The sequence below is a fragment of the Bubalus kerabau genome, chromosome 9 (assembly GCF_029407905.1).
Source record: "Bubalus kerabau isolate K-KA32 ecotype Philippines breed swamp buffalo chromosome 9, PCC_UOA_SB_1v2, whole genome shotgun sequence".
Classification (NCBI taxonomy): Eukaryota; Metazoa; Chordata; class Mammalia; order Artiodactyla; family Bovidae; genus Bubalus; species Bubalus kerabau.
The window spans coordinates 33,293,988-33,320,998 of NC_073632.1; the positions used below are offsets into that span (position 1 = coordinate 33,293,988).

A 27,011-nucleotide genomic window follows, 5' to 3' on the forward strand; every position below is an offset into this window, starting at 1 on the left:
TATCTTAGTAAGTTCCAGTGGCTACAGCTTGAATTAGTAAAGATATGCGTAGGTTCTCTGCTATGGGTCAGTTAACAGATTATTCAGCAATATCCCAGACTATAAGAAACCCAATAAAAATGACTCAAATCTATTAATTTTGCAGATATAAAAATGTATTAATTTTTGAAAATTTTTAATTCATATTTGCCCTCAATTACCTGGTACTGGCAGTATACTAATTTCTCTCATTTATGACAAGGACATAAATACCAAAAGCATGATAGTACAAACTGGCCAATTTATAGCCTGGTGACTTCGTTTGCTACCCTTGAAATAAATGCAAAGAATACTACCATTGCCTGAGTGAAGTTATTCTTAGATGTAGCAGCATCCACCGTGAAAGAACTCAATGTCACTAAAATTTATTTATTTGTAAATTTTTTGATGGCTACCATTTTGACCAGTGTGAAGTAATACATCATTGTAGTTTTATTTGCATTTCTTTAACAATTAGCAATGATGAGAGTCTTTTCATGTGTCTGTGGCCTTTTCTTAATCCTGCTGAATGTCTCCACCTTTGGCCAGATTGATTACGTTTGTCATGGTATCACATGAAGGACAAAATGACAAAAATTTTGCCTAATTTAAAATAAAACGATGGCTATTATATACCCCATGAGTGGACTAAACTGAAACTTGCAATTCTAAATTAAACATTTGAAGAATATCTGTATGAAATTCTACAGGGAAAAAAGTTACACTAACTTAACTTTTCTTGATGGAAACATCTATTAACACAAAGGATAGTTAAATCAACCGTGTTAATCATTTGCAAAGCATTTATCTCTGAACAGTTCATAAGCATCAGGATGCTTTCAGAAGTCTCGGATCTAAGACACTGAACCAAGACACAATAACAATGACGACAGTCCTGAGACATTAAGAGCAAGTCATTAAAACTGGCGGCGAAAATAAATTTCTAAAAGTAAAACGTTTCTAAAGGAAAATTCAATAAGAAAATCATTACCTGGCCTGGAACAATAGTATGCGTGAAAAGCTTATTCAGTTCCACTAATTTATTGGGAGTGATGTTAAATTTCAGTGCTATGGAGTTTAGGGTGTCCTGGCTTCCAGCCTAGAATAATCAAACAAACAAGATTCAATACACAAAGCAAAAGACAGACAAAATCTTTCTCCTGATAGTCACATTAATCTATTTTTGATATGAGTCCATAAAAAAGTAACACAGACATCCAAATGTATTATGAAAAAAGCAAATACATTCTCAATTCTTAACAAAAAAGTCTTAAATATTATTCATTTCTGGGCTCCCTTATTTGCAAATTTCACTGTCCACTAATAGATTTCTAAACTTACTCTGGCACCACTTAGGTGTGTGGAGTAGAGGGTCTATGAGGTATAATATAAAGCTAAGAAGAAAAGCAATATTACACATAATACTACTCATAGGGGAAATGGAACTAGTTTCTCTCTTTGCATTTTTCTGTCTATTTGCCTGTCTCTTTACTGTACTTTAGGCTCCTGGATTGTGACCTGTTAAAGACCATTTTCCCCACAGTGCCGGACACATAGAAAGCATTTAAATATTTGATGAGTGAATACAGTGAAAGGCATGGAAGTCTAAAAGGACTCAGATTAGTTACCGAAAATTGTTCACTGACATTAACATGACAATTTCCCACAGTCAGCCAAATTAGTGCTATTCTTTAAATCTATAAAATTTGTGATATGTCTCAGCTGTTCATATCTCTGTCCTCTAATAGAGGGAGAATAGGAATAAAAAGGGCTGTAAGAAGATGTGAAACTGGACTCTCCTGGTGGCTCTATGGTAAAGAACCTACCTGCCAATGGAGGAGACACAGGTTTGATCCCTGGTCTGGGAAGACCCCACATTCTATGGAGCAACTAAGCCCTCGTGCCACAATGGAGCCTGTGACCTAGAGTTTGGGAGTCGTAACTACGGAACCCACGCGCTGCAATTACTGAAAGCCATGCGCCCCGGAGCCTGTGTTTCACAACAAGAGGAGCCACTGCGGTGAGAAGCCACTGCGGTGAGAAGCCGCCGCACCGCCAACTAGAGAGTAGCCCTCCACCTGCCACAACTAGAGAAAGCCCCCATGTCAATGAAGACCCAGCACAGCCAAAAATAAATAAAATTATTTAAAAGAAAAGGTGTGAAAGCTCAGCGGAAAAGCTCCACCCAAAAAGAAGTCTGCCGCCTCTGGTCAGGTCAGTATCCGAGGACAGCCTCCCCGTCCAGGGTCACCGGATGGAACTTGTTAGCAGAACGTCCCTCTGACAACTGTCACTGAGATGCTCCCAACTACAGCCCTGGTCAACACTGGGGGCTACCTCTGTGAGCACGACGGCTCCGCCAGGCGGGCCTTGAATGACAGGCGGAGATTTGAGGGGGCTGAAGGAGTTTGTAAGCAGGTGAAATGAGACAGATGTAGAGTTCCACTTACCACTCACTGCCCTCCTATCAAAAGCCCACCGACTAGATGCACTTGTCCCAGTTCTATACCTGTCCCAGAACTATAACCAAGTTCATAGTTACAGATTACACGAAAACTACCTCAAACACTTCTAGAACAAGATAGAAATACATACATTTTTTTTTTAAGTTACTGAAAACTTAACAGATGCCCCTACCTTACCCTGAGCAAAATCATCAGTACTAAAGGTTAACAAAAAAGTTTTAAAATATTTTTTCAAGTAGTACATATTTACATAATATATTCAAACCCCTGGTTTTTCAAGGTTTAGAGTCAGTAGAAGACACAGATTGATAGTGTAGACAGACTGAGTCAAACTCTTGGACCCGAATTCCAAATCTGCCACTTGCCAGCTGTGTCACCTTGAGTCACTTGCTTAACTTCTCTGTTCCTCGGTTTCTTCATCCAAATGGAGATACATATGACAAGTGATCAATAAACTGGCTTCACACTTTTACACAAAAACTTGAGGATACTATGTATAGGGGCTTCCAGGAAGGAGGAAAATTTTAGCAATCTGCAGGTATTGCACAAGGATAAAACATACATACAGAGCCAACTTACAGAACCTGGGAGGGATACTTATATCATTAAATGTTTGAAACTAAACATAACGCTTGACATCCACAGCACTGGAACAATGCAAGCAATTGTGTAAGCGGCTCTGGTCATGGTTCTCTAAACACAAAGTTTTTAATAATGAGAAGTACACAAAATAACTGGCCAGCTAATCTCCATAACATAAATCAATCAGGTAGACAGATCTGCATTACTAAGTTGATCGCCTGTTTATATGAATTAATTTGGGGTTGATATCTTACGCTCACTGCATCATTCAGTACACCCTGTGTGAAGCATCTCCTAGCAAAGGCTACTCCTCATTTCCTTGGAGGTGCTTGTGAGTCACACTGTAGGATACACACAAGGCTTTAGAATCAATGATGTTATTAGTGATATACAATCCAACACTTTCCCAAGATCCTGCAGGAGGTAAAGGCACGGTGCTAGGTGTTATGGGGATCAACAACATATTGTAGCCAGTGGTAATGGGACATATATAGTCACCCCCAAATCCTTCCTGGAAAGGCCCAGGCCTATAAACCATAGAAAGATGCCTAGAAAGCTGTTCACAGAGCACTGAGCGTGAAATGCCAGTGCCAGGGCCTTCAGTGTGGGAGGGTAACAGGCAGGAAGGCTAGGGGTCTCCAGATGGAGGAAATAGGCTGCAAGTGTCAGACATTTTTTCTCTCTCTCTTAAGCAGCAGGAGGAAACAAACTAGTGATATATTTCTTTTCCCTTCTCTATACAAATTTAAAAAGAGGTTACTCTTAAAATACTGTGTTGCCATAATGACACCTGGTTCCACCTGAACTTAACTTTTCTCAAACCTTGAGTTAACCAATGCATTCTTCTTATCAAAATATTTGTCTTAAGCTGTGTTAATGTACTATGCATTTACCCCAGACTGTCTTCAAGTCAGTTCACCTAAAGGCTCAGAACCGACTTGACAAACCAGTGTGTTATACTCATACATTGTTCTCTTAATCTATGTTATTGAAATTCTATATTTGTATGGGAATCTGCCTTTCTTCAAGATTCATGTCAATCATTTTATGGCCCGGGATGACTCACCTGGTGCCAAGATTATCTCAAAATGCATCTTGTGGGTGAGGGGCCTGGTGCCACTCTCTGAGTTTTGAGACATTTCCTTCCTTTAATTAGCAGACTGCTAGTAGCTATGGGCTGCCGTCTATGGGGTCGCATAGAGTCAGACACGACTGAAGCGACTTAGCAGCAGCAACAGCAGCAGTAGCTATATAACATCCAGCTAAAGACTAGCAGGGGGGTATTCTTTCTGCCTCCTTCTGATGTCTATGTCAGAAGCTTTCTCTATCTCCTTTATACTTTAGTAAAACTTAAAGTTTTATTAAACCTTGTCTCTGGCCCCGGATTGAATTCTTCTTCTCCGGAGGCCAAGAATCCCAGCATCTTTCCATGGTTCAGCAACAACCTGTCAAATGTGATGCTACAGAAGCTTGGAGAAGATTCATCATTCTAGAAGAAATGCCAGGGAGGGACAGGCCTTGCTCCTTGCCTTATATAGAGAGCCAGGCATTGCACACAAATAATGAGTAGAAAATAAATACACACGAGGAAAACACAGGGGCAGGGGCAACAGCAGTTAATTTCTTTCTAGAAATCAGAGATCACTCCTCAGCAATGCCAGTTCAAAGTAATAAAAACAGATCTATAACAGTGCCCACTTCGCGCCAGGCCTGGGATAAGCATGCACAGCTGCTGGCCTCCAGAAACTCATGGTGTGATGGGAGAGATGAGTACATAATGGGGAGGTGCAGTCATGGACACATGCACTGCATCATTCATCTGCTGATTCAACCATATGGAGGTCTAATACCCTGCAAGCACCAGAATTAGAATGGCAACCAAAATGGAATCTGGTCTGTCTCCATGGGTATATGAATTAAGGCACAAGACAGACATTGAAAGATAACAATTACACTAGTGGATCAACACTGTTAAACTGATAAAATTATGCAAAAGAACACAATTCTATGAGACGGTCAAATGAAGGGATCTGCCCTCGAGTTGCAGGATGGTCACAGAAAGGAAGAATGAACGTGGAGAGTGATAGGAAGATGATGTCCAGGCTGAGGGTCTGGTTTGTAGAAATGTATGGATGATGGAGTCACTGCTTCTTGAAAAAAGGCCAAGCCTGAAGGTCTAAGTGACTCTGTTGAGTAGACAACTGAACGTATGGTTTGGGAAGTCAGAAAGCATGTCTAAGAAGGAGACCTAAAATTACTCATCATTGGCATATCAAAGGAGAAGGCAATGGCACCCCACTCCAGTACTCTTGCCTGGAAAATCCCATGGACAGAGGAGCCTGGTAGGCTGCAGTCCATGCTAAGGGTCGGACACGACTGAGTGACTTCACTTTCACTTTTCACTTTCATGCACTGGAGCAGGAAATGGCAACCCACTCCAGTGTTCTTGCCTGGAGAATCCCAGGGAAGGGGGAGCCTGGTGGGCTGCTGTCTATGGGGTCACACAGAGTTGGACACTACTGAAGTGACTTAGCAGCAGCAGCAGGCATATCAAAGGTAATTCAAGTAATAGGTTTATTCAGGGAAAAATTACAGAAAGGAGAAATGACTGAGGTCTTAAGAAGCTTTGCTATTTAATGGCTACAGAAGAGGAAGGCAGCTAAGGGGCGGGATGTGTCAGGGAGAAACATTATGTAAATCTAGCGGTATTAACAAACGTTGGTACTACCTGTTTATACTTACAGTGTATTCCATAGTACCATGGGGCTTCTGAACCACCATCTTCTTCTCTTTTTTATCATGTGTTTTGTTTGGATTGTCATCTAAGGAATAAAATGATATAAGTGAATGATTTCATTTTCAGGAATTGAGGATAGGGTTATTTACAGTATATTAAAACCCATTCTCAAAATGACTTTGAAAAAATAAAAAGATACTAAAAGAAAAATGGGCTGAAGGCACAAATAGACCAAACTCATAAAAACATATTGGTCATCAATGTATACTTGAATAAATGATTAATGCTAACTGCAATTAAATAGTACAAATAACAATGAGGTTGTGCCTTATAGTTAACCAAGTATTTGTTTACGTGACACTGTATAATGATGAAGTTAACTAGTATGGTGATATAAGTGATATACAATGTAAATCAGTACAGCCCTTTTAGAAAGTGATTTGTCAATATGTAACAACAGCCATAAAAATGTCCATAACTCAGTAATTTTTCCCTTACTTATCCTAAGGAAAAATTCAAAACAAGGAAAATGCTAGGAACAGCATATGGTTACTGCAGTATCATTTATAATAGTGAAAACTTGGAAAGACCTCTGTGTTCAACAACACATTAATCTGGACCACAGATCAACCTGCTTTCAGAGGTCAAAACCAGTCAACCTAGGAGTTTGGCAGCTACAAATGATTCAACCTAGTTGCTATGACAAAATACCTCTTAATATAAACAACCTGGACACTGAAAACCAGAGAGACATGTATCAGTGGATATACATTTAAGTGACAAAAAGTACAAGATTGAACTAACTATAAAAAGATGCTCTAACTTGCATGAGATCAGAAAAATGCAAATTAAGATGAGCTATCATTTGAAAGCTATTAGCATGGCAAAAATCAGAAAGCTGGATAATTCTAGGGTTGGGAAAGATGCAAGCTGCTACAAGGATTGTAAACTGGTACAGCCATTCCAGCAAATTATATACAGCCTGATGCTGTTGTTTAGTCATTAAGTCGTGTCTGACTCTTTGTTACCCCGCAGACTGGAGCCCGCCGGGTTCCTCTGTCCATGGGATTTTCCAGGTGAGAATACTGGAGTGGGTTGCCATTTCCTTCTCCAGGGGATCTTCCTGACTCAGGTTTCAAACCCACATCTCCTGCATTGGCAGGTGGATTCATTACCACTGAGCCACCAGTACGACTCAGCAAATTGACCCACAAATACATATCCTCTCCCAGGAGATATCAGAAAGTGAGTGACCTGCTGGAGGGTGCATAGAACAGAGTTATCTGTGGCAGTGGGGAGCAGGAGGGTAAGCAAAACATATCTAAGTACTGCCTAGAATCCCAGGGCATAACACACCAGAAGCATACACCAAAACATGTTTAGAGAGAAACAGAATGGTATGTACAGAGTGGTACCATTATGTATACTAAAAACAGCTGCACACAAAACTATACACATTTTTTAAAAATATACTTTTATTTATTTATTTGGCTGTACCTGGTCTTAGTTGTGACATGCGGGATCTAGTTCCCTGACCTGGGTCCCCAGCATTGGGAGCGTGGAGTCTTAGCCACTGGACCACCAGGGAAGTCCCTGTGGTTGAACAGTTTTATCAACCTGTTCCTTGCCTATAGAATTTGGGGAGTTGATCAGTCTTACTTCATCTTCTTTCAGTTCTGTTTATAGAATTTGAGGAGTCAATCAGTCTTATTTCATTTTATCTTCTTTCCATTCCCCTCAGTCCAAGGTGGCAATGTTCCTGCTGGTATAACATTCAAGAACTTGGAGGGTCTCCTGTCTATTAGCCAAAAGGCTCATTTACAGATCTTTCCAAGAAATTCCATCTCTATTTCTGACTTCTGCTGGGATGGCTGAGGGAATCCATGAATTACAGCTCTGATCTCTTCAAAGAGCCTTCTGACAGCTAGATGCAGTTTTTGAGGCTGCACACAAACAAAAGCCCACACAGACTGAACACAGTAGAATGGAGTGGAGGGGGAGAGAAACAGGAGGGGGAGAAGAGGACCTCTCCATCTGAGACCCTACAGCCCCCCACACCCACGTGCAGACCAACAGTATCATTTCAACTACCTAACAAACACGGATGAGCTGGATGAGGATGGAAGGGAACACAGGAATGTAAAGATAGTTAACATACATGGGATTTCTCTGCCTTTTAAGAAATTCCTTTATATTATTTAAAATTAAGAACCAAGAGAAAGAAAATAGATTGCTATTAGAGTCCTTTTCTAGTCCTTTGTAGAACCAGAGACACTCTGAAAATCTATTATAAGCTTATTCACTCAGTTGTGTCCGACTCTTTGTGACCCCATGGACTACAGCCTGCTAGGCTCCTCTGTCCATGGAATTCTCCAGGCAAGAATATGGCAGTGGCTTGCCATGCCCTCCTCCAGGGGATCTTCCCAACCCAGGTATCAAACGCAGGTCTCCCGCACTGCAGGTATATTCTTTACTGTCTGAGCCACCAGGGAAGCCCAAAAATCTTCTAGATTATTAAAAAAAAAAAAAATTTCTCTTCCTTTAGGTGATCGATCACATCTAAATTATTTCAGTAAGATGAGACTCTATTGACTTCAGATCTCCAGATTCTGTAGGAGGAATATCTGGAGGTTCCATACAGTCTACTGAAAAATCAAAGAGAGTATTTTAAAACTCTCATCATCTGCATGGTATTCATTCCTTTTAATATCTTAGTTCCACTCTCTGCCCCACATTCCTGCCCTTTTCTTTGCCACCATAAACAGCTGTCTCTTTAGGTCCTCCTGCTTTCAGCACAGTCTCTTCATATCCTTCTGTAGGTGCTTCCTATTTCTAGAGCCTAATCTGCTGCTTCTTTCCATCTGTGGCAGCTTCAGCTCATGCCCTTCCACAGGCTGTACATAGTCATCTCTGGTCCCAGTGGGGGTCCCATTGTATGCCAGAAAATCATGAGAGGTTTCATATTATTCAGCTGCCAAAGAAAACCAGGTGCTGGCTGAACTTTTCAAGATAAACTTGACTATGTATTACTGATTTAGTACAAAAATTACTTTTCTTCCACACAGGTGGATAGGCAAGAAAAACAGCAAACACAGTAATAATATACTTAGAAGAAAAAAAAAAAAACAACCTTTCCTCCAGAGTCTAAGATTTTTAAATATTCGAGGCGAGGACCATGATGTATCCATCTTTGAATGTCGTGTGCCCTAGTGTGATACCCATTACACATGCTTGCATGAAATTTACCAATATAAATCAATGGGCCTGATGAGTTTGAATATGGGCAATGTTTTCACCGATAGAACATCATACCAGGAACATCATCGGAACCAAAGCCACAAACCAAACATTAGGTTTTACAGTTGACTGAATACAGAAAGCTGAGAAGTAACTGACATGTTCTAAGGACCCAATCTGTCTTCATATGATTATAGCCCAAGGTAAGGATTCCTCAGTTCAGTTCAGTTCCTCATTCATGTCCAATTCTTTGCGATCTCATGGACTGCAGTACGCCAGGCCTCCCTGTCCATCACCAACTCCAGGAGTTTACTCAAACTCATCTCCATTGAGTCGGTGATGCCATCCAGCCATCTCATCCTCTGTCGTCCCCTTCTCCTCCTGCCCCCAATCCCTCCCAGCATCAGGGTCTTTTCAAATGAGTCAGCTCTTCGCATCAGGTGGCCAAAGTATTGGAGTTTCAGCTTCAGCATCAGTCCTTCCAGTGAACACCCAGGACTGATTTCCTTTAGGATGGACTGCTTGTATCTCTTTGCAGTTCAAGGGACTCTAAAGAGCCTTCTCCAGCACCACAGTTCAAAAGCATTAATTCTTTGGCGCTCAGCTTTCTTTATAGTCCAACTCTCACATCCGTACATGACCACTGGAAAAACCATAGTCTTGAATACACAGACCTTTGTTGGCAAAATAATGGCTCTGCTTTTTAATATGCTGTCTAGGTTGGTCATAACTTTTCTTCTAAGGAACAAACGTCTTTTAATTTCATGGCTGCAGTCACCATCTGCAGTGATTTTGGAACCAAAAAATAAATAAATAAATAAAGTCAGCCACTGTTTCCACTGTTTCCCTATTTGCCATGAAGTGATGGGACCAGATGCCAAGGTCTTAGTTTTCTGAATGTTGAGCTTTAAGCCACCTTTTTCACTCTCCTATTTCACTTTCATTAAGAGGCTCTTCAGTTCTTCTTTGCTTTCTTCCATAAGCATGGTGTCATCTGCATATCTGAGGTTACTGATATTTCTCCTAGCAATCTTGATTCCAGCTTGTGCTTCCTCCAGCCCAGCGTTTCTCATGATGTACTCTGCATATAAGTTAAATAAGCAGGGTGACGATATACAGCCATGATGTACTCCTTTCCCGATTTGGAACCAGTCTGTTGTTCCATGTCCAATCCTAACTTTTGCCTCCTGACCTCCATACAGATTTCTCAAGAGGCAGGTCAGGTGGTCTGGTACTCCCATCTCTTTAAGAATTTTCCACAGTTTGTTGTGATCCACATAGTCATACTGCTTCTTAAATATTTTTTTGCAGTAAGTTTTCAAGATGGCTAGCTGTTCCTCTCAGTAAGTGAAGTCTTGGATACATTGCCTCCACAAGTTCTGCAGCACATGGTCCACGGAGCACTGGGGAGAGTGGGGCAGAGCCCTGGACTGCCTGGGCAGAGAACTTCTCTGCCAGGTCTCAGGAGGGGCTCTGCTGCCAGCATTTCAGATGAGGACTCAGGGCCATCCGCAAGGATGCAGTCATCTCCCAATGATACCTGACATCCCTGTTTCGAGCTTCAGGCCTCCTTAGACCTTTCTGTTGTTCAGTCGCTAACTCATGTCTGACTTTTTGCAACCCTGTGGCCTGCAGCACGCCAGGCTACCCTATCCTTCACCCTCTCCCAGAGTTTGCTCAGATCCATGTCCATTGAGTCGGTGATGCCATCCAAGCATCACATCCTCTGCCGCTCCCTTCTCCTTCTGCCTCAGATCTGTTATACCTGCCCAAATTCAAATCCTCCCCCTGCTTACAAAAGCAAATGATTTAGAAGTATCTACTGCCAGAGGAGAACACTGGCCAAGTGGTCCTCAGAAGCCATTCAGAGGAAAGCAACGGTACCTCCTGTTTGCCCCACCTCTGAAAAGTTTTCAGAGACGGTTTTTCCCAGTCCAATAAGTGTACTGAACAAAACCCTGGAAGAAGGAAACACAGGCCCTTTTGCCTAAATGGTCTTGTTTCCTCATAAATCGTAGAAGGGTTGAAATGGGCAATGGGGGAATCAGCGTTGACCTGATGCCCTGGCCACAGGTCCTGCCTCCTCATCCCTTCCCTGCCCACAGGAGGGCCAGGGGTGTCTGGAACACACAGCTACTGGCTCCGGCATCTGAGGACATCCTAGATAATGTTTGTTGAAAGACTCCTTTCTCTCTCCATGCGTTGGGGCTAACAGAAGTTGATGTTCAAGAGAAAGTCCAGGGCCTGGAAAGGCAGGAAGGCTGGATGTAAAGGAAACTTATCATGGCCAAGGGGATACATTTTAAGGAAAAACCTGAGGCTTGAGAACAGAACCTACAGAAGCCTGAGATTTGGAAGAGGGGGCGGGGGAGGTAAAAAGAAATGTGGCTGATTGAGGGGGTGGGAAAGGTTGAGAAGAAGGGAAAATGAGCATTATGTCACAAAAGCACAGAAACCAAATTAAAGGAGGGTTGTACTGACACTGTCAAATGTTACCCTGAGGATGGAGATGGAAACCTGGAAACGAGTAACTGGGAGGTCACAGAGGTCCTGCGGTGAATAGGGAAGGGGTCTCAGGACAGATGTGCTGACCCTTTCAGAAAAGTAGGGAAAAGGTCAGCTGCTGAAACGTAAGGAGTTTGAAGACAGGACTGGGGGCTTAAGGGGCTGTGAAATTTGGAAGAGCTATTGCGGCCAAGATGAGGTTTCAAAGATATAAATACTAAAAGAAGCAACAGGAAGAAACAGTAAGGGTTTCCCTGAGGGCTGGGTCTCAACACCAAGGTGACAGACCATGGAAGGAATAAACAAACCCCCTCCATCAGGGCCACCCATGTTAGGAGAATGACACGATGTATCTGCTGCTACTGTAAGACATTACCACAAGTCGAGTGGTTCCGAATTTTAAACAGACACCAACTTACGATCTTATAGCTCTATACATTTCAAGTCTGACATGGGGTCTCGCTGGGCAAAATTCAGGGTGTCGGCGGGCAGCTCTTTTCTAGAGGCTTGAGGGGAAGACTGGCTTCCTTGCTTGTTCATCTCGGAACAAGCCCGCCTTCCTGGCTTCAAGGTCCCTCCCTCAGTCGGCAGAGCCAGCAACATCAAGCCGAGTGCTCTCACACTGCCGTTTCTCCAGTTTCTCCTGCCAGCCTCCTCTCACTCTTCAGCACTCTGGTGTCCACACTGGGCCCACCTAGATAATCCAGGATGCTCTCCTTCAGGTCAGCTGATTAGCAACCTTAATTCCATCCACAACTTGAATTCACCTCTGCATGTAACCTAACAGGTTTCAGGAATTAGGACACAGACACCTTCTGTGAAGGGGTGAGGGACATTATTCTGCCTACCAGAGATGGAGAACAGGCTTACGGGAAAAGACAAAAGAAGTTCAGATCCCAAAAGGGAATTTTTGATGATTCAAGTAGTAACCCAGGTACGTGAGTGTGCTGGGGTTGGGGGAGGGAGAAAGGGTAGAGGGACTTAAGGAATGCAGCTCTGGTTATGTGTTTTGGTTTTGAAAAAAATCCAGCAAAAATGAGATACTATTCATGACCTTGAAACGTGGGCATGTGGCTCCAGGCACAGACCACTGGAGACTAAGTGAAGTCAGGACAGTGAACATTATCCATTACTGTCCTTGAAAACCGAAACAAAAGACATTGGTGAATTCCCTGGCTCTTGGTTCCATAAGCTCTACATAGATAGAAGGACAGAAAAGACAGTATGTAGCTTTGTTTTTCCTCTTATTAACTATCTGCTGCTGCTGCTGCTAAGTGGCTTCAATTGTGTCTGAACAAGCACAAATAGAATGTTGAAAATTACCAGGTTTTCAAATTTTATCAGGATCAAATTTGCTCTGGCCTTCCACTTACTCTGTGTCCCTTCTTCCCGTACTCCTCTTGATCAGTTCTCTTCCTTCCTTGCATCCTTATCACAAGACCATCTGAATGGGGGACATGAGGCTGACGGCACAGGACTCACTACACACTTGTCCAAAGAGGAAGGATGGTTTCCATGACATCCAAAAGAGAGGGATCAGCGCATCGGTAATTGTTGATGCCTGTCTCATGGTAGTTTAGCCACTCAGTTGTGTCTGACTCTTGCAACCCCATGGACTGTAGCCTGCCAGGTTCCTCTGTCCATGAGATTCTCCAGGCCAACAATACTGGAGTGGGTTGCCATTTCCTTCTCCAGTGTCTCTCTAGAGCTTTCTAAGAAAAGGGCATCCTGATACGTAAACAGGAAAAGCTGTTTCCAATGACAGACACAGCCCCAGACTGGAAAGAGATGGCACAATTTGATACTAATCAGTCAGGTCATGTACCATTTCCCTTATGTTCAGTTCAGTCGCTCAGTCATGTCCAACTCTTTGCGACCCCATGAATCGCAGAACATTTTTTCTGATTACAATTTGGTTTTGGAGTCAAAACGAGCTGGCTTCACCAATCAACCCTCATAGCTGTGCAATGTTGAACAAGTCACTTAAAATCTTTGTACCTCCATTTCCTTATCTGTAAAATGGATGTCTCACAATGTTGCTCAAAAGATTAAATGAGATAATGGGCACAGTTTACCTCAGAGCCTGGCATAGTGTTTAACAAATGCTACCTTGGACAGCAAGGAGACTAAACCAGTCAATCTTAGAGGAAATCAACCCTGAATACTCACTGGAAGAACTGACACTGAAGCTGAAGCTCCCATACTTTGGCCACCTGATGCAAAGAGCTGACTCACTGGAAAAGACCCTGATGCTGGGAAAAACTGAAGACAGAAGGAGAAGAGGGCAACAGAGGATGAGATGGTTGGATGGCATCACTGACTCAATGGGCATGAACTTAGGCAAACTCTGGCAGATAGTGCAGGACAGGGAAGCCTGGTGTGCTGCAGTCCACGGGGTCTTGAAGAGTCAGACACGACTTGGTGACTGAACAACAACAGGAACATTAATAACGTTAAAGTTTGAATACAGAAATATGAGAATGATATAGCATTAATGCGATAGATGATTATAAATTGTTTAAAGGAGAAAAGCCTTATCTGATCACTTCAGTACATGACCAAAAAAACCATCTGATGAAATTAAATAGCCATTATTATATTTTTTTTTAAATATAACATTTTAAAAAATCCAACTGTTAGAAAATTAAGAATAGGAGCGAACTCCCTTAACATGATGAAGAATGTTTACTCTGTGACATTCATTAGAAATAGGCTTCTGAAAAAGCAATGAAACCCTAAAGGTTATATACACCAAGCAATTTCCCCATAAGAATGAAAAGGGAATGATTTCATGAGATCATTCAGGACTGCAGTGGCTTGTTAATTACCTAAATGCAGCCTGAACTAACACCCTGGTGAGGCCCCCACCCCAGCCTTACAGAGGACTCCAGGGCCTGCAGTGGGAGAGACACCCACTGGCACTGTACAAACCCCATCCACTCTTCTTTTTCCTGTTGTTCTGTGAAGATAAGTGCCTGAGAGCACTTCCAGCATAGCTTTTATGCTTCTGAGCAGAGTATCTTCCAGCCCACTAAATTACAACAAAGAGGCTAACATAATGTGATGCAAGGCTAAACCACAAGTATCAACAGGCATAGAATAAACTTTGTAGTGGAGATGAAAACAGAAACACTTCAAATATAAGGAGACAGCCTGGAAATCCGAGAAGAGGGAATCCCTGCCCTTTACTGGAGGTCCTCTTTCAGAACCCTGAAAGGCAACACCTGTGCAGAATGAACACCAGGCACCCGCTGGTTCCCCAATGGTCTCTAGAAATTAAGCACCAGAAGCCCTATTCTAAACCCTTCTGAGTCATACCTGAGTAAACTGAGAAGCATTCTTGTAGCAGAAATCGAAAGCAAATATAAAAAGTAAAGCACTAACCAAAATACATACAGGAACTCCTACTATCGGTTTATACTCAACTTTTTTTTTTCCTAGAATCCCCATTCAAAGCAACACATAAAAAAGTTTTAAACACTGAAAAGAAAGAAGTGAAAATTTGATTATTAGCAGATAAGTTATCTACCTATAGAGCCAACATCATAAAAACATCCACTGGTGGCTCAGTGGTAAAGAATCCACCTGCCAATGCAGAGGACCTGGGATCGATCCCTGATCCAGGAAGATCCCACATGCTGCAGAGCAACTAGGCCCCTGCGCCACAACTTCTGCGCTCTAGAGCCCGGGAACCACAACCACTGCTCTCTGCTGCTGCTGCTAAGTCCCTTCAGTCGTGTCCGACTCTATGCAACCCCAGAGACGGCAGCCCACCAGGCTCCCCCGTCCCTGGGATTCTCCAGGCAAGAACACTGGAGTGGGTTGCCACTTCCTTCTCCAATGCATGAAAGTGAAAAGTGAGAGTGAAGTCGCTCAGTCATGTCCGACTCCTAGCGACCCCATGGACTGCAGCCCACCAGGCTCCTCCGTCCATGGGATTTTCCAGGCAAGAGTACTGGAGTGGGTGCCATCGCCTTCTCCTAGAGCCTGGGAACCACAACCACTGTGCTCTAGAGCCTGGGAACCACAACTACTGAGCCCTCGCTCTGCAACGAGAAGTCACTGCAATGAGAAGCCCACTCACCGCAACTGAGAGTGGCTCCCACTCGCTGTAACTAGAGAAAAGCCCACGTGGCAACTAAGACCCGGCACGGCCTAAATAAATTTTTAAAAATTCAGAAATTGTAAAATTGTTCAGTAAGGTGACCAGATGTAACAGTCTTTTACACTTGTAATAGAAACTATTTGGAAAAGTCCCAGACATAATGGTATCAAACTAGAAAATATCTAGGAATAAATATAGCCAGACAATGACAAGAGACATATAAAGAAAGTTTTAAAGGTTCTCTGAAGTATATAAACAGAAGCTTGAATAAAGGGCAGTACATATAATGTTCCTAATAGGAAATATCATTCTTATAAATATCTTTCTCTTCAAATTAACTTTTAAATTATATGCAATTTAGGTAAAAATTTAAAACAAAATTTCTTAGAAGGGAAATATTGACAACTAGGCATAAATATATAAGACTAGAAGCATAATACAGAAGATTATCCAAAATTATTTTTGAAAGAGAAATGAGGGTAGGTATACTATATCATCCTAAAGGAAATCAGCCCTGAATATTCATTGTAAAGACTGATGCTGAAGCTGAAGCTCCAATACTTTGACCACCTGATGCGAAGAGCTGACTCACTGGAAAAGACCCTGATGCTGGGAATTGAAGGCAGGAGGAGAAGGGAGTAACAGAGGATTAGATGGTTGGATGGCTTCATCGACTCAGTGGACATGAGTTTGAGGAAACTCCAGGAGATAGTGAAGGACAGGGAAGCCTGGTGTGCTGCAGTCCATGGGGTCAAGAAGAGTCTGACACAACTGAGAGACTAAACAACAATACCGTATCATGTTAAAACACATGATTATAAAGCCACAGCAATTAAAACATTGTAGTGAAACAACCAAATGTCAGAGCTGTATTGAAAGTGTGAGTGTTAAGTCGCTTAGTCGTGTCCGACTCTTTGAGACCCCATGGACCTCAGCCCGCCAGGCTCCTCGGTCCATGGGATTTCCCAGGCAAGAATACTGGACTGGGGTGCCATTTCCTTCTCCAGAGGATCTTCCCAACCCAAGGATTGAACCTGGGTCTCCTGCACTGCAGGCACATTCTTTACCATCTGAGCTACCAGGGAAGCCTGGTATTGAAAGAATTTCATGTAAAATAAAGGTACCTTTAAAACCAGTAAGAAAAGGCTCAGTTTTCACATAAATGTCTACCTTCGTGTTATAGTGGAAGCTCCGGCGCCAGGCACACAGAATGAATTCTTGTCTGTCCCTGCCTCACTGCGTGACCTTGGACATGGGACTTACGGCGGTTTCTCAGGGTGTAAAATGGGAATGCCAAATGGACTCTCCCAGAGAGTTACCGTAAGGATTAGATAAGGCAATTCAATCTGGTAAAGCACTCCACAAAGTGCAAAGAAAGGGCTCAGGAAACCTTACAGACGACTATTAAATGATAATGGTGAGCACTAGCTAATGTTTGGAGATAAAACCATATCGCTCTGAGGTCAAAGCAGATGATGGATCAAAGATTTAACAGTAAAATGTCAAGTCATAAATATTCTTGAAGAAAACATAGGACTTGTCTTTGCTTAAAGATATCATATTTTCTCTATTGATGATACACACTTTCTGTATCACTAGCCTGCCTCAGTCAAGAGTGCAATTAAAATATTCAGTATTGTTGTTTAGCATTCTAAGGGTAATTTCTGGAATACCTGATCATAAACCATTAATAAAGTTTTAGATAGCCATGCCATAAAGAGCCTGGAGAGGGTGGGAACGTGAGGAGGAACTCTGTACTCGGTGTGAACACCATGTTTCATCCTCTGACACAAAGGGAAATGTCTTCAGTAGGTGTTATTTACCTTCCTTCAAGCGTATCAGAAGCACTACAGTCCTTGATTAAAATGAGTCACGCTGAAGTAAAACCTAGGCTGGAAGAAGCACAGAGGAGGAGCTGTCTCTCACAGAACCCTCTACTTCAGAGCCCAGTACCACCCTCCGCTCTGATCACGCCCTCACCCGTATGCAGAATGAATGAAGATTCACCACGACACCACCGACACGATGCTGTGGAATAAACGAACGAGTCTCACTCTGACTCGGAGGAACCAGTTATTTCTCTCCGCATTTGATTTAGTTGTAAAGTCAGTGAGTGTTCTGAATGTAACTACGTGTGTGACTGGGTCAGGTAATTAAGTGAGAACTTGCAACCTTATCATCACATTCATTACAGCTCAGGGAAAAAGGAAATTCCAGGCATAGTCACCTTTTTATTCCTCCCTAAGATAGAACAATGTTCTTAGGGCAGGGGAGAAGACATGAAAATATTATTTAAATCTTGCCTTATTTTTCTCTCACAGTAGATTGGGGGGAAAGCAAGAAAGATGAGGGAGGCTTCATTCGGGCTTCGGTACCACAGAGCTGGGCTTGAACCTGGCTTCATGCAGAGGCGCAGTGGGACCTTCTGAAAGTTTTTCAGCTTCTAGATTTTCTCATTTACAAAACAGGCTACTACTGCCTGCAGTAGATCATGATGATTAGAAAATTAAATAATGAAAAAAAGCATCTAGCCCACAGGAGACACTCACCCAAAACATTCTTTCTGCTCTTCCTCATGTCTGATGCTGCTTCTCCTCACCTTCCCACCTTCTTTCCCACCCTCTGAAAAAAAATTTCTCAAAATGTCCTTTTTTCCTTTTGTATAAATAGATCAAGGCCTTAATTGAGTAAATTTCAGCCTTAGGAGAAATTTTAGGAAATGTGAAAAACAATTCTATATGAATCAAAACTATCTGTGGTCATTTGAAAATACAGTGGAACAAAAGAAAATAACCAATTACCCATTTTACCCTGGTTCAGACAGAAACATCTGATTTCTGGTAAATGTACTTTCAGCAGCTCTCCTTCTTTTAAACAAAAATGGTATCATAATCTATACCCTATTGCCAACCTGCCTTTCCACTGTAACAGTATTTTGTGAAAATTTCCCACGTCTTCAACTGTTTTTCTTCATCATTAAAAAATGACACATAGTATTCCATGTTAAGTCATTGATGTTATCTTAATTTTCCCACTATTTTAAAAAATGCAGTGATAGTCTCTGTGGTCAAATCTATCGACGCACACGATCATTTCCTTAGGGTAAGCTTGTGTAAAAAGAATTGTTGGGTCAAAGAGTGTGCCAAAGTAAAACTCCTCATAAAAGTGACCAGACTGCCTTCCAAAAAAGACCCAATCACATTCCTCCTGTCAGTATTTTTCCCCTTGCAAACTCCCCAGGTCAGTTCTAATTTGATTTTTCAAAATCACTCCGACTGAAAAATCACTAACCCTGTTGAGTCTGAACTGCTGTCCTTCTCTCAGCCCAAACCACATTTGAGTGTTTGACCAACAATGAGATTTCTCATAATACAAAGTGGATATCACTCAATGACTGAGCAGGAAACAAGATTTGCATGATGCAGAGCATCATGATCATAAAAGGACTAGAATCTCAACTTGAACTCAGAGTACAGCAGGTTCTGTCAGACACAGCTGGTTTGCTCAGTGACTAGAACGGGTTATAATACACTGTTTTAGTGGGAGGGCTGGAGTTGCGAGAGGAAAAGGAAGGAGTTTCCCTTGAGCAAAACTCAGCCAGATTACCAGGAACTGGTAGGGCGGGGGAAAACAGGGAGACGCTGATCATGGTACAAACTTCCAGGGATATGATAGGACAAATAGGTTCTGAGGATCTAGTGAACAGCGTGCTGATCACAGTTAATAATACTGTACGTTATACTTAAAAGTTGCTAAGAGAGTGGATCTTAGATGTTCCCACCACACAAAAGAGATGGTAATTATGGAACCAAATGAAGGCATTAGCTAATGCCAGGGTGGTAATCATTTTGCAATATATCCATATATCAACATACTGTATACATTAACCTACACAATTTTATGTCAATTATATCTCAATAAAGCTAGAAAAAAGAATGGTGATGCTTTTTTATAGTCATATTTAAAGCCACATTTACAATGATTATTATGTATTTTTAAATTTTATGTTTAATTAGTTACAATACTGACCACCAACAATCCTTTTATACAATGACTTTTTCATTCTTGAGGACTACATTTCGACATGCGTCTCAGAAAAGAACATCATTCCCGCACAGTAACTTTATTTTAAGAAAGGTATGACACAAAAGGTCTGTTTCCTGAGACCTTAGTATGTCTGAGGATGTTGTTATCTTTGAACCTGGAAAACAACTTTCACTTCACAATTCTGAAGAAGTTTAATTCCTCTGCTGTTTGTTGCTGTGGAGAAGTCTGTGCCTCTCCTCTTTGCTCCTTTGAAGGGAACATTTTGTTAAGGTTTTTATTTTTTCGCCTATTTATTTATACCATTAATCCATAACCTGCAAACATTGGCAACAGTTTAAGTGCAGTTTTCCCAGTATTTCTGCTTAAATATAACAAGCTCTTCTGCAAAGAAATAGAGGAAAACAATAGAATAGGAAACACTAGAGATCTCTTCAATAAAATTAGAGATACCAAGGGAACATTTCATGCAAAGACGGGCACAATACGGACAGAAATTGTATGGACCTAACAGAAGCAGAAGATATTATGAAGAGGTGGCAAGAATACACAGAAGAACTATACAAAAAAGATCTTCACGACCCAGATAATCACGATCGTGGGATCACTCACCTAGAGCCAGACATCTTGGAATGTGAAGTCAAGTGGGCCTTACGAAGTATCATTACAAACAAAGCTAGTGGAGGTGATGGAATTCCAGTTGAGCTATTTCAAATCCTAAAAGAGGATGCTGTGAAAGTGCTGCACTCAATATGTCAACATATTTGGAAAACTCAGCAGTGGCCACACAACTGGAAAAGGTGTTTTCATTCCAATCCCAAAGAAAGGCAATGCCAAAGAATGTTCAAACTACCGCACAATTGCACTCAACTCACACGCTAGTAAAGTAATGCTCAAAACTCTCCAAGCCAGGCTTCAGCAATACGTGAACCGTAAACTTCCAGATGTTCAAGCTGATTTTAGAAAAGGCAGAGGAACCAGAGATCAAATTGCCAACATCCACTGGATCATGGAAAAAGCAAGAGAGTTCCAGAAAAACATCTACTTTTGCTTTATTGAGTGTGCCAAAGCCTTGGACTGTGTGGATCACAATAAACTGTGGAAAATTCTGAAAGAGATGGGGATACCAGACCACTTGACCTGCCTCTTGAGAAATCTGTATGCAGGTCAGGAAACAACAGTTAGAACTAGACATGGAACAACAGACTGGTTCCAAATCGGGAAAGGAATACGTCAAGGCTGTATATTGTCACCCTGCTTATTTAAGTTCTATGCAGAGTACATCATGAGAAACGCTGGACTGGATGAAGCACAAGCTGGAATCAAGACTGCCGGGAGAAATATCAATAACCTCAGATATGCAGGTCACTTTCACCCTTATGGCAGAAAGTGAAGAAGAATTAAAGAGCCTCTTGATGAAAGTGAAAGAGGAGAGTGAAAAAGTTGGCTTAAAGCTCAATATTCAGAAAACGAAGATCATGGCATCTGGTCCCATCACTTCATGGCAAATAGATGAGGAAATAGTGGCTGACTTTATTTTGGGGGGCTCTAAAATCACTGCAGATGGTGACTGCCGCCATGAAATTAAAAGATGCTTACTCCTTGGAAGGAAAGTTATGACCAACGTAGACAGCATATTAAAAAGCAGAGACATTATTTTGCTAACAAAGGTCCGTTTAGTCAAGGCTATGGTTTTTCCAGTGGTCACGTATGATGTGAGAGTTGGACTGTGAAGAAAGCTGAGCGCTGAAGAATTGATGCTTTTGAACTGTGGTGTAGGAGAAGACTCTTGACTCAAGAGTCCCTTGGACTGCAAGGAGATCCAACCAGTCAATCCTAAAGGATATCAGCCCTGGGTGTTCATTGGAAGGACTGATGTTGAAGCTGAAACTCCAATACTTTGGCCACCTGATGCAAAGAGCTGACTCATTTGAAAAGACCCTGATGTTGGGAAAGATTGAAGGCAGGAGGAGAAGGGGATGACAGAGGATGAGGTGGCTGGATGGCATCACTGACTCGATAGTCATAAGTTTGGGTAAACTCCGGGAGTTGGACAGGGAGGCCTGGCGTGCTTTGGTTCATGGGGTCACAAAGAGTTGGACACGACTGAGTGACTGAACTGAACTAAACTGTAAGTTTCCGCTCATGAAAGCACTCTTCCGGGGCACTCGTCAGATTGGACCTGTTCACCACCTAGGCTTTCATGAGAAGACTTCACTTTAAACATTAGTTCGATTTCCTTAATGGCCCCAAGAAGCACAGGCCCAGTTATTTCCACCTTAATCATTTCAATTTATGTTATACCCTAAGTCCCTCAAGTATCCTGCTTGATTTTTAAAAATTATGAATTAGGGTCTTGATAGCCTCCTTTCACATCAAAGTCCATTTTAACCCTTTAATTTGAACTCTGAAGTACTAGAATGAACATTATTTTTGAACAGAAGAGTAATGCTACTGTATGTCTGTGGTTTGACCTAGTTTTATGTGTAGGAATTAACTTATCAAAATAGCACAGCTTTGGCTTTCTGAACTTTCAAAGTAAAACAATAATAAATGACAGATGGGAAATCTTCACATGTATGGTTAAAAAATACCCCAAGGAAAAATAATCTGTATGAGGAAAAGTCTTAGGGTTGCCATCGTGAGAAATAATTCAGTAGTTGCTTACTTGTATTGTGTGGCAAACCCCAAAAATGTTTAACAAAGGAAAAGTGGAGAATTTCATTTCTTTTACTCTTGTTAAGTTTCTTTTGAACTCAGGAGGGAAAGTTACAATTTGAAATGCTTTAGACTTTACAGATTTATTGTTGAAAAGCTAAATTCATTCTTTATACTGCAGAGGTTTTCTCTAAATAAATCTTTATTGCTATAAGCACAAAACTAACCAGACTCATACCTAAGTGCTTTCTGTTTGTCAAAATCACCTCCTAATTCTCTTAAAATATCTACTTTACCATTCAGGATTCTTACTAATCTTTTACATAAACATACTACAAAAACACAGTGATTTATTTTATTCCAATTTAGTCTTGCCTCCCATATTTATAAAACTTTTCTCTTTTAGGTCTTACATCTGTATATCTATGTTTCAGTTTGAAGAACTTCCCACTGAGACACATTTATAAAATTCCCATTCCTATCTTCACTTCCATAGAAGCAAAGATGTATACTCTTCTAATGTGAAGGAATAATGTATTCCTTTAATATAAGAGAATTTTGAGATGTATTTAATTCATGCCACTCAATATATTTTGATACTGTGATATGGACCAAACATCTTTTGAAACATATGTAAACATTACTACTACTTGTGCCAAATTTAACTATAACAGCAAATTTTGAAAAATATGCTAACATATTATTAAAATATAAAACTGTAGAAAATATACTGTGATCAAACAATTCCTTAAGGGTTTATATAAATACATAGAATAACTGAATAAGGAGCTCTATCAGTAAATACCAGGGCAGGCACAGAAGAATTGAGTTCACTTATGTCAGAAGCTTTTGGTGGGATGCTTACCATGTGCCCAGTGCCACAGTAGGTGCTAGATCTCGATTTATCTGATGCCATCTGCCTCAAGGAAATTACTCCTATTTCCCCTCCTCAAAAACAAAGCATTTTTGGGGGTGGTTATCATTTTGTTACAGGCAATTCTCGTGATTCAGTCTTTCCATAACATCTTCTATCAGCATCTTAGCTCTTGTGTTCTTCTAAGTGGTAGGAGTAAGGAATTGCTATCCAAGGCTTACATGAGGCACAGATAAATCTAAAGAGCTAAAAATATTATTTTGTCAAAATATGCTTCCTTAAATCAAGTAGGTAATATTATAGATGTGGAAACCGATGCCAACAGGAAGTAATTATTTTATATTGATGATAGAACTTTACATTTGTCTAATCTTCTTTTTCTAAAGCCCTTGGGTTTGCTCTGTTATATTATTCAGTTCGCTATAATTTTCTGATTGGTATTAAAAATAACTTTAAACTGTGTGATGTAGAAAAAAATGAAGAAAACAAAACTCTTTTGTAATTTCTGTACCCAGAGAAAACAAAAATCAGCCTACCTTTACAGATCCTCCTAGTCTGTTTTTCTATAAACTCATTGTCATTTGTCATCCATTAACTTTTTGTTTCGACTTTCTGTTTTCCCTGGATTGCGTCTTTTATATGTAGTCACCTTACACCTTGAAGTAGCAATTTCCAGGCCTTTCGCCTGAAATTCAGGCCCCTCTAGACAAACCTACTTGGTACCTCTAAAATATCTCCAAACACATTTTCACTGTTTTCCTTCTTGAGTTTTCAAGTTTGCCAATTCTTGACTCTGTCCCTTTTCTCCTTCACACACCATACCAAATAATGCTGTTTCTAGGAGCAACTTCTCTCCCTAGGTGAGAGAGTCAGTTCCTAGGCAGGTTGATAAGGAGTCTAGGGGTCCTCAAGGAGAGAGGGGTCTGGAATTCTCAAGGAGGAAGAAGGGACAAACTTTTTTTTCCTTCTCTACATTCCTTAGGATTATATAACAATAATGTATCCTGCCTGAGGACAGTCTCTGGATTAAACCTTCTGGCTAATTCTGTTATTTTAAAATGTAAATTATGGGAGGTCTTTACAACCTCCAGACATTTTTTGGATTCATTGGAGAGTATATAACTTCATTGTTAACACTAGCAAGCGGGTACTCTTTCTGCCTGCTTCTGATGCCTATGTCAGAAGCTTTCTCTATCTCCTTTATACTTTAATAAAACTTTATTACACAAAAGCTCTGAGCGATCAAGCCTCGTCTCTGGCCCCGGATTGAATTCTTCTCCTCCGGGGGCCAAGAATCCCGGTGTCTTCACGTGATTCAACAACAACCTTTCATAGGGTTCTGTTTCTCCTCTGCCCCGGTCTCCAACCTGCCTTCAGGCTCACTTCCACCCACTGTCCTTAGATTTATCCTCTTAGAACAGAGAGTTACAGAGTTCCCTCAACGGCTTCCACAGATACAGGATAAAATCCAAATCCTTAATGTGGCTAGGGCTTTCATGGTGGTTCAGCGGTAAAGAATCTGCCTTCCACTGCAGGAGATGCAGATTCCATCTCCGGGTTGGGAAGATCCCCTGGAGAAGGAAATGGCAACCCCATGCAGTATTCTTTGCCTGGGAAATCCCATGGACAGAGGAGGTTGGCGGGTCACAGTCCATGGGGTCGCAAAGAGGTGGACACGACTTAGCACCTAAACAACAACAACAAATCTGGCTTACAAGATCCTCCCATTTTAGCATCGCTCCTCCCCGGACTGGTGCCATCAAAAGAACTTAAACCGAAATTACTTTTGACTTGAGTCTAAGCTCCACCTGGTGGTACAAGACAACATTTCTGGGTGGAAATCCAGGGAATATGCCAGGTCCACCCCGTGACATCAAGCAAACCTGCCAACACAGGCAGAGTAAGATGTGGAAAAGACAAGGAACCCTGGGACTCAGTGGGCAACCTAGTGTTCTGTAAGCACTGGGTTCTCCTAAGGAAATGCCTGAAACCTCCAAACCAGTTATTAGTGCCATTCTCGAAAGAAGATGAAAAGTTATAATGGCATCTCTTTAGTTATTGTCACCAAATAAAATCACAGGATAATTCTGAGTCAACTATTTTTTTGTTGCCTATATCCTTCCAGAATTTTCATGAAAGTCCAAACAATCACAGTATTCATTAATTTGTGTATAATTTATCCACTCAATGCACATTTAAAGAGCACATGTGAAGCAGATACTAACAAAGCTAATACAGGGTCTAATTCACACCAGTCTACAAACAGGAAAGAAGGTAAGTAAACCCATGATGATAATACAGAAGGGAAATTTAACCTGTCCAGGGAAAGAGTGGGGTTCCTGGAAGAAATGATGACTGTGGCAGCTGGTGAAGTCTAATAAGAATTAAATATGTGGCCCTATAGCTGATTCATGTTTATGTTTGACAGAAGACAACAAAATTCTGTAAAGCAATTAACCTTCAATTAAAATATAAATAAAATTTTAAAAAATTAAGTAAAGAGTAGAGTGAACGGTACTAAAGAGTCTCGTAATGAAGGTCAAAGTGAAAAAGCTGGCTTAAAACACAATATTCAAAAAACTAAGATGATGGCATCTGGTCCCATCACTTCATGGCAAATAAATAAGGAAACAGTGACAGACTTTCTTTTCTTGGGCTCCAAAATCACTGCAGACAGTGACTGCAGCCCCGAAATTTAAAGATGCTTGCTTCTTGGAAGAAAAGCTATGACAAATCTAGACAGTATTAAAAAGCAGAGACATCACTTTGCTGACAAAGGTCCATCTAGTCAAAGCTATGGTTTTTCGAGTGGTCATGTATGGATGTGAGAGTGGGACTTATATAAAAACGGCTGAGTACCAAAGAATTGATGCTTTCGATCTGTGGTGTTGGAGAAGACTCTTGAGAGGCCCTTTGACTGCAAGGATATCAAACCAGTCAATCCTAAAGGAAATCAACCCTGTATATTCAATGGAAGGACTGATGCTGAAGCTGAAGCTGCAATTCTTTGGCCACCTGATGCGAAGAGCCAACTCACTGGAAAAGACCCTGAAGCTGGGAAAAATTGAGAGCAGGAGGAGAAGGGGGCAACAGAGGATATGATGGTTGGATGGCATCACTGACTCAATGGACAAGAGTTTGAGTAAACTCCGGGAGTTGGTGATGGCCAGGGAAGCCTGGTGTGCTGCAGTTCATGGCATAACAAAGAGTTGGACATAACTTAACAACTGAACAACAACAACAGAGTGAACGGTATTGTTTCAAAGTGCGACACACACAACAGAGTGCAGCATGTTAAAAAGCTAGCCATACATCAGCTGAAGTTAGTAGAGCATCATGAAAAGAGAAATCGCGATGGAAAGGACTCTGTCAGCTTCCTTCAGGGAAACTCTACGGAGCAAAATGTCTCAATTTTAAAATACTTTGTAAGCACCAGCATTTAAAGTAGGATGAGAAGAGAGTGTTTTAAACTGTGTGACTGTAAAAACCACACATTTTCAAATGTCCAATGTGTACACTGTAAAAGACGTGAGCAGCCATTTTGCTTACCCCTGTTTCTCTTTTTGAGATAATACTCAACACTGAAAATTTTAAGAGGGAGTTTATTAATCACACGTTTACAGTTACAGCTTTTTATAAAATGCTGGATGGCTTCAGATTAAAAGCAGGCAGGTACCTGTAGTAGGAAGCTTGTGCCTTTGTAGGAGCAATGTCAGCAAAACCTCACTTATAACCATCCCAATGGCAGCCCACCTGTATCTTTGATGAGAACTAGTAGAAAGTTAT

The 27,011-nt window shown here is 41.3% G+C and overlaps 1 protein-coding gene across 4 annotated transcripts in view; it reads right to left on the reverse strand.

Moving 5' to 3' along the window:
- Positions 1-27,011, reverse strand: part of NCOA7 (nuclear receptor coactivator 7) — a 159,054-nt gene that overhangs the window by 52,996 nt on the left and 79,047 nt on the right. For all 4 annotated transcript variants that reach the window (XM_055534963.1, XM_055534964.1, XM_055534960.1 and 1 more), the window contains 2 exons: positions 5,808-5,887; positions 1,010-1,117 (listed from right to left, as the gene is read on the reverse strand). In XM_055534963.1, coding sequence (XP_055390938.1) covers positions 1,010-1,117; positions 5,808-5,887 — 188 coding nt within the window. The remainder of the gene's footprint in view (positions 1-1,009; positions 1,118-5,807; positions 5,888-27,011) is intronic.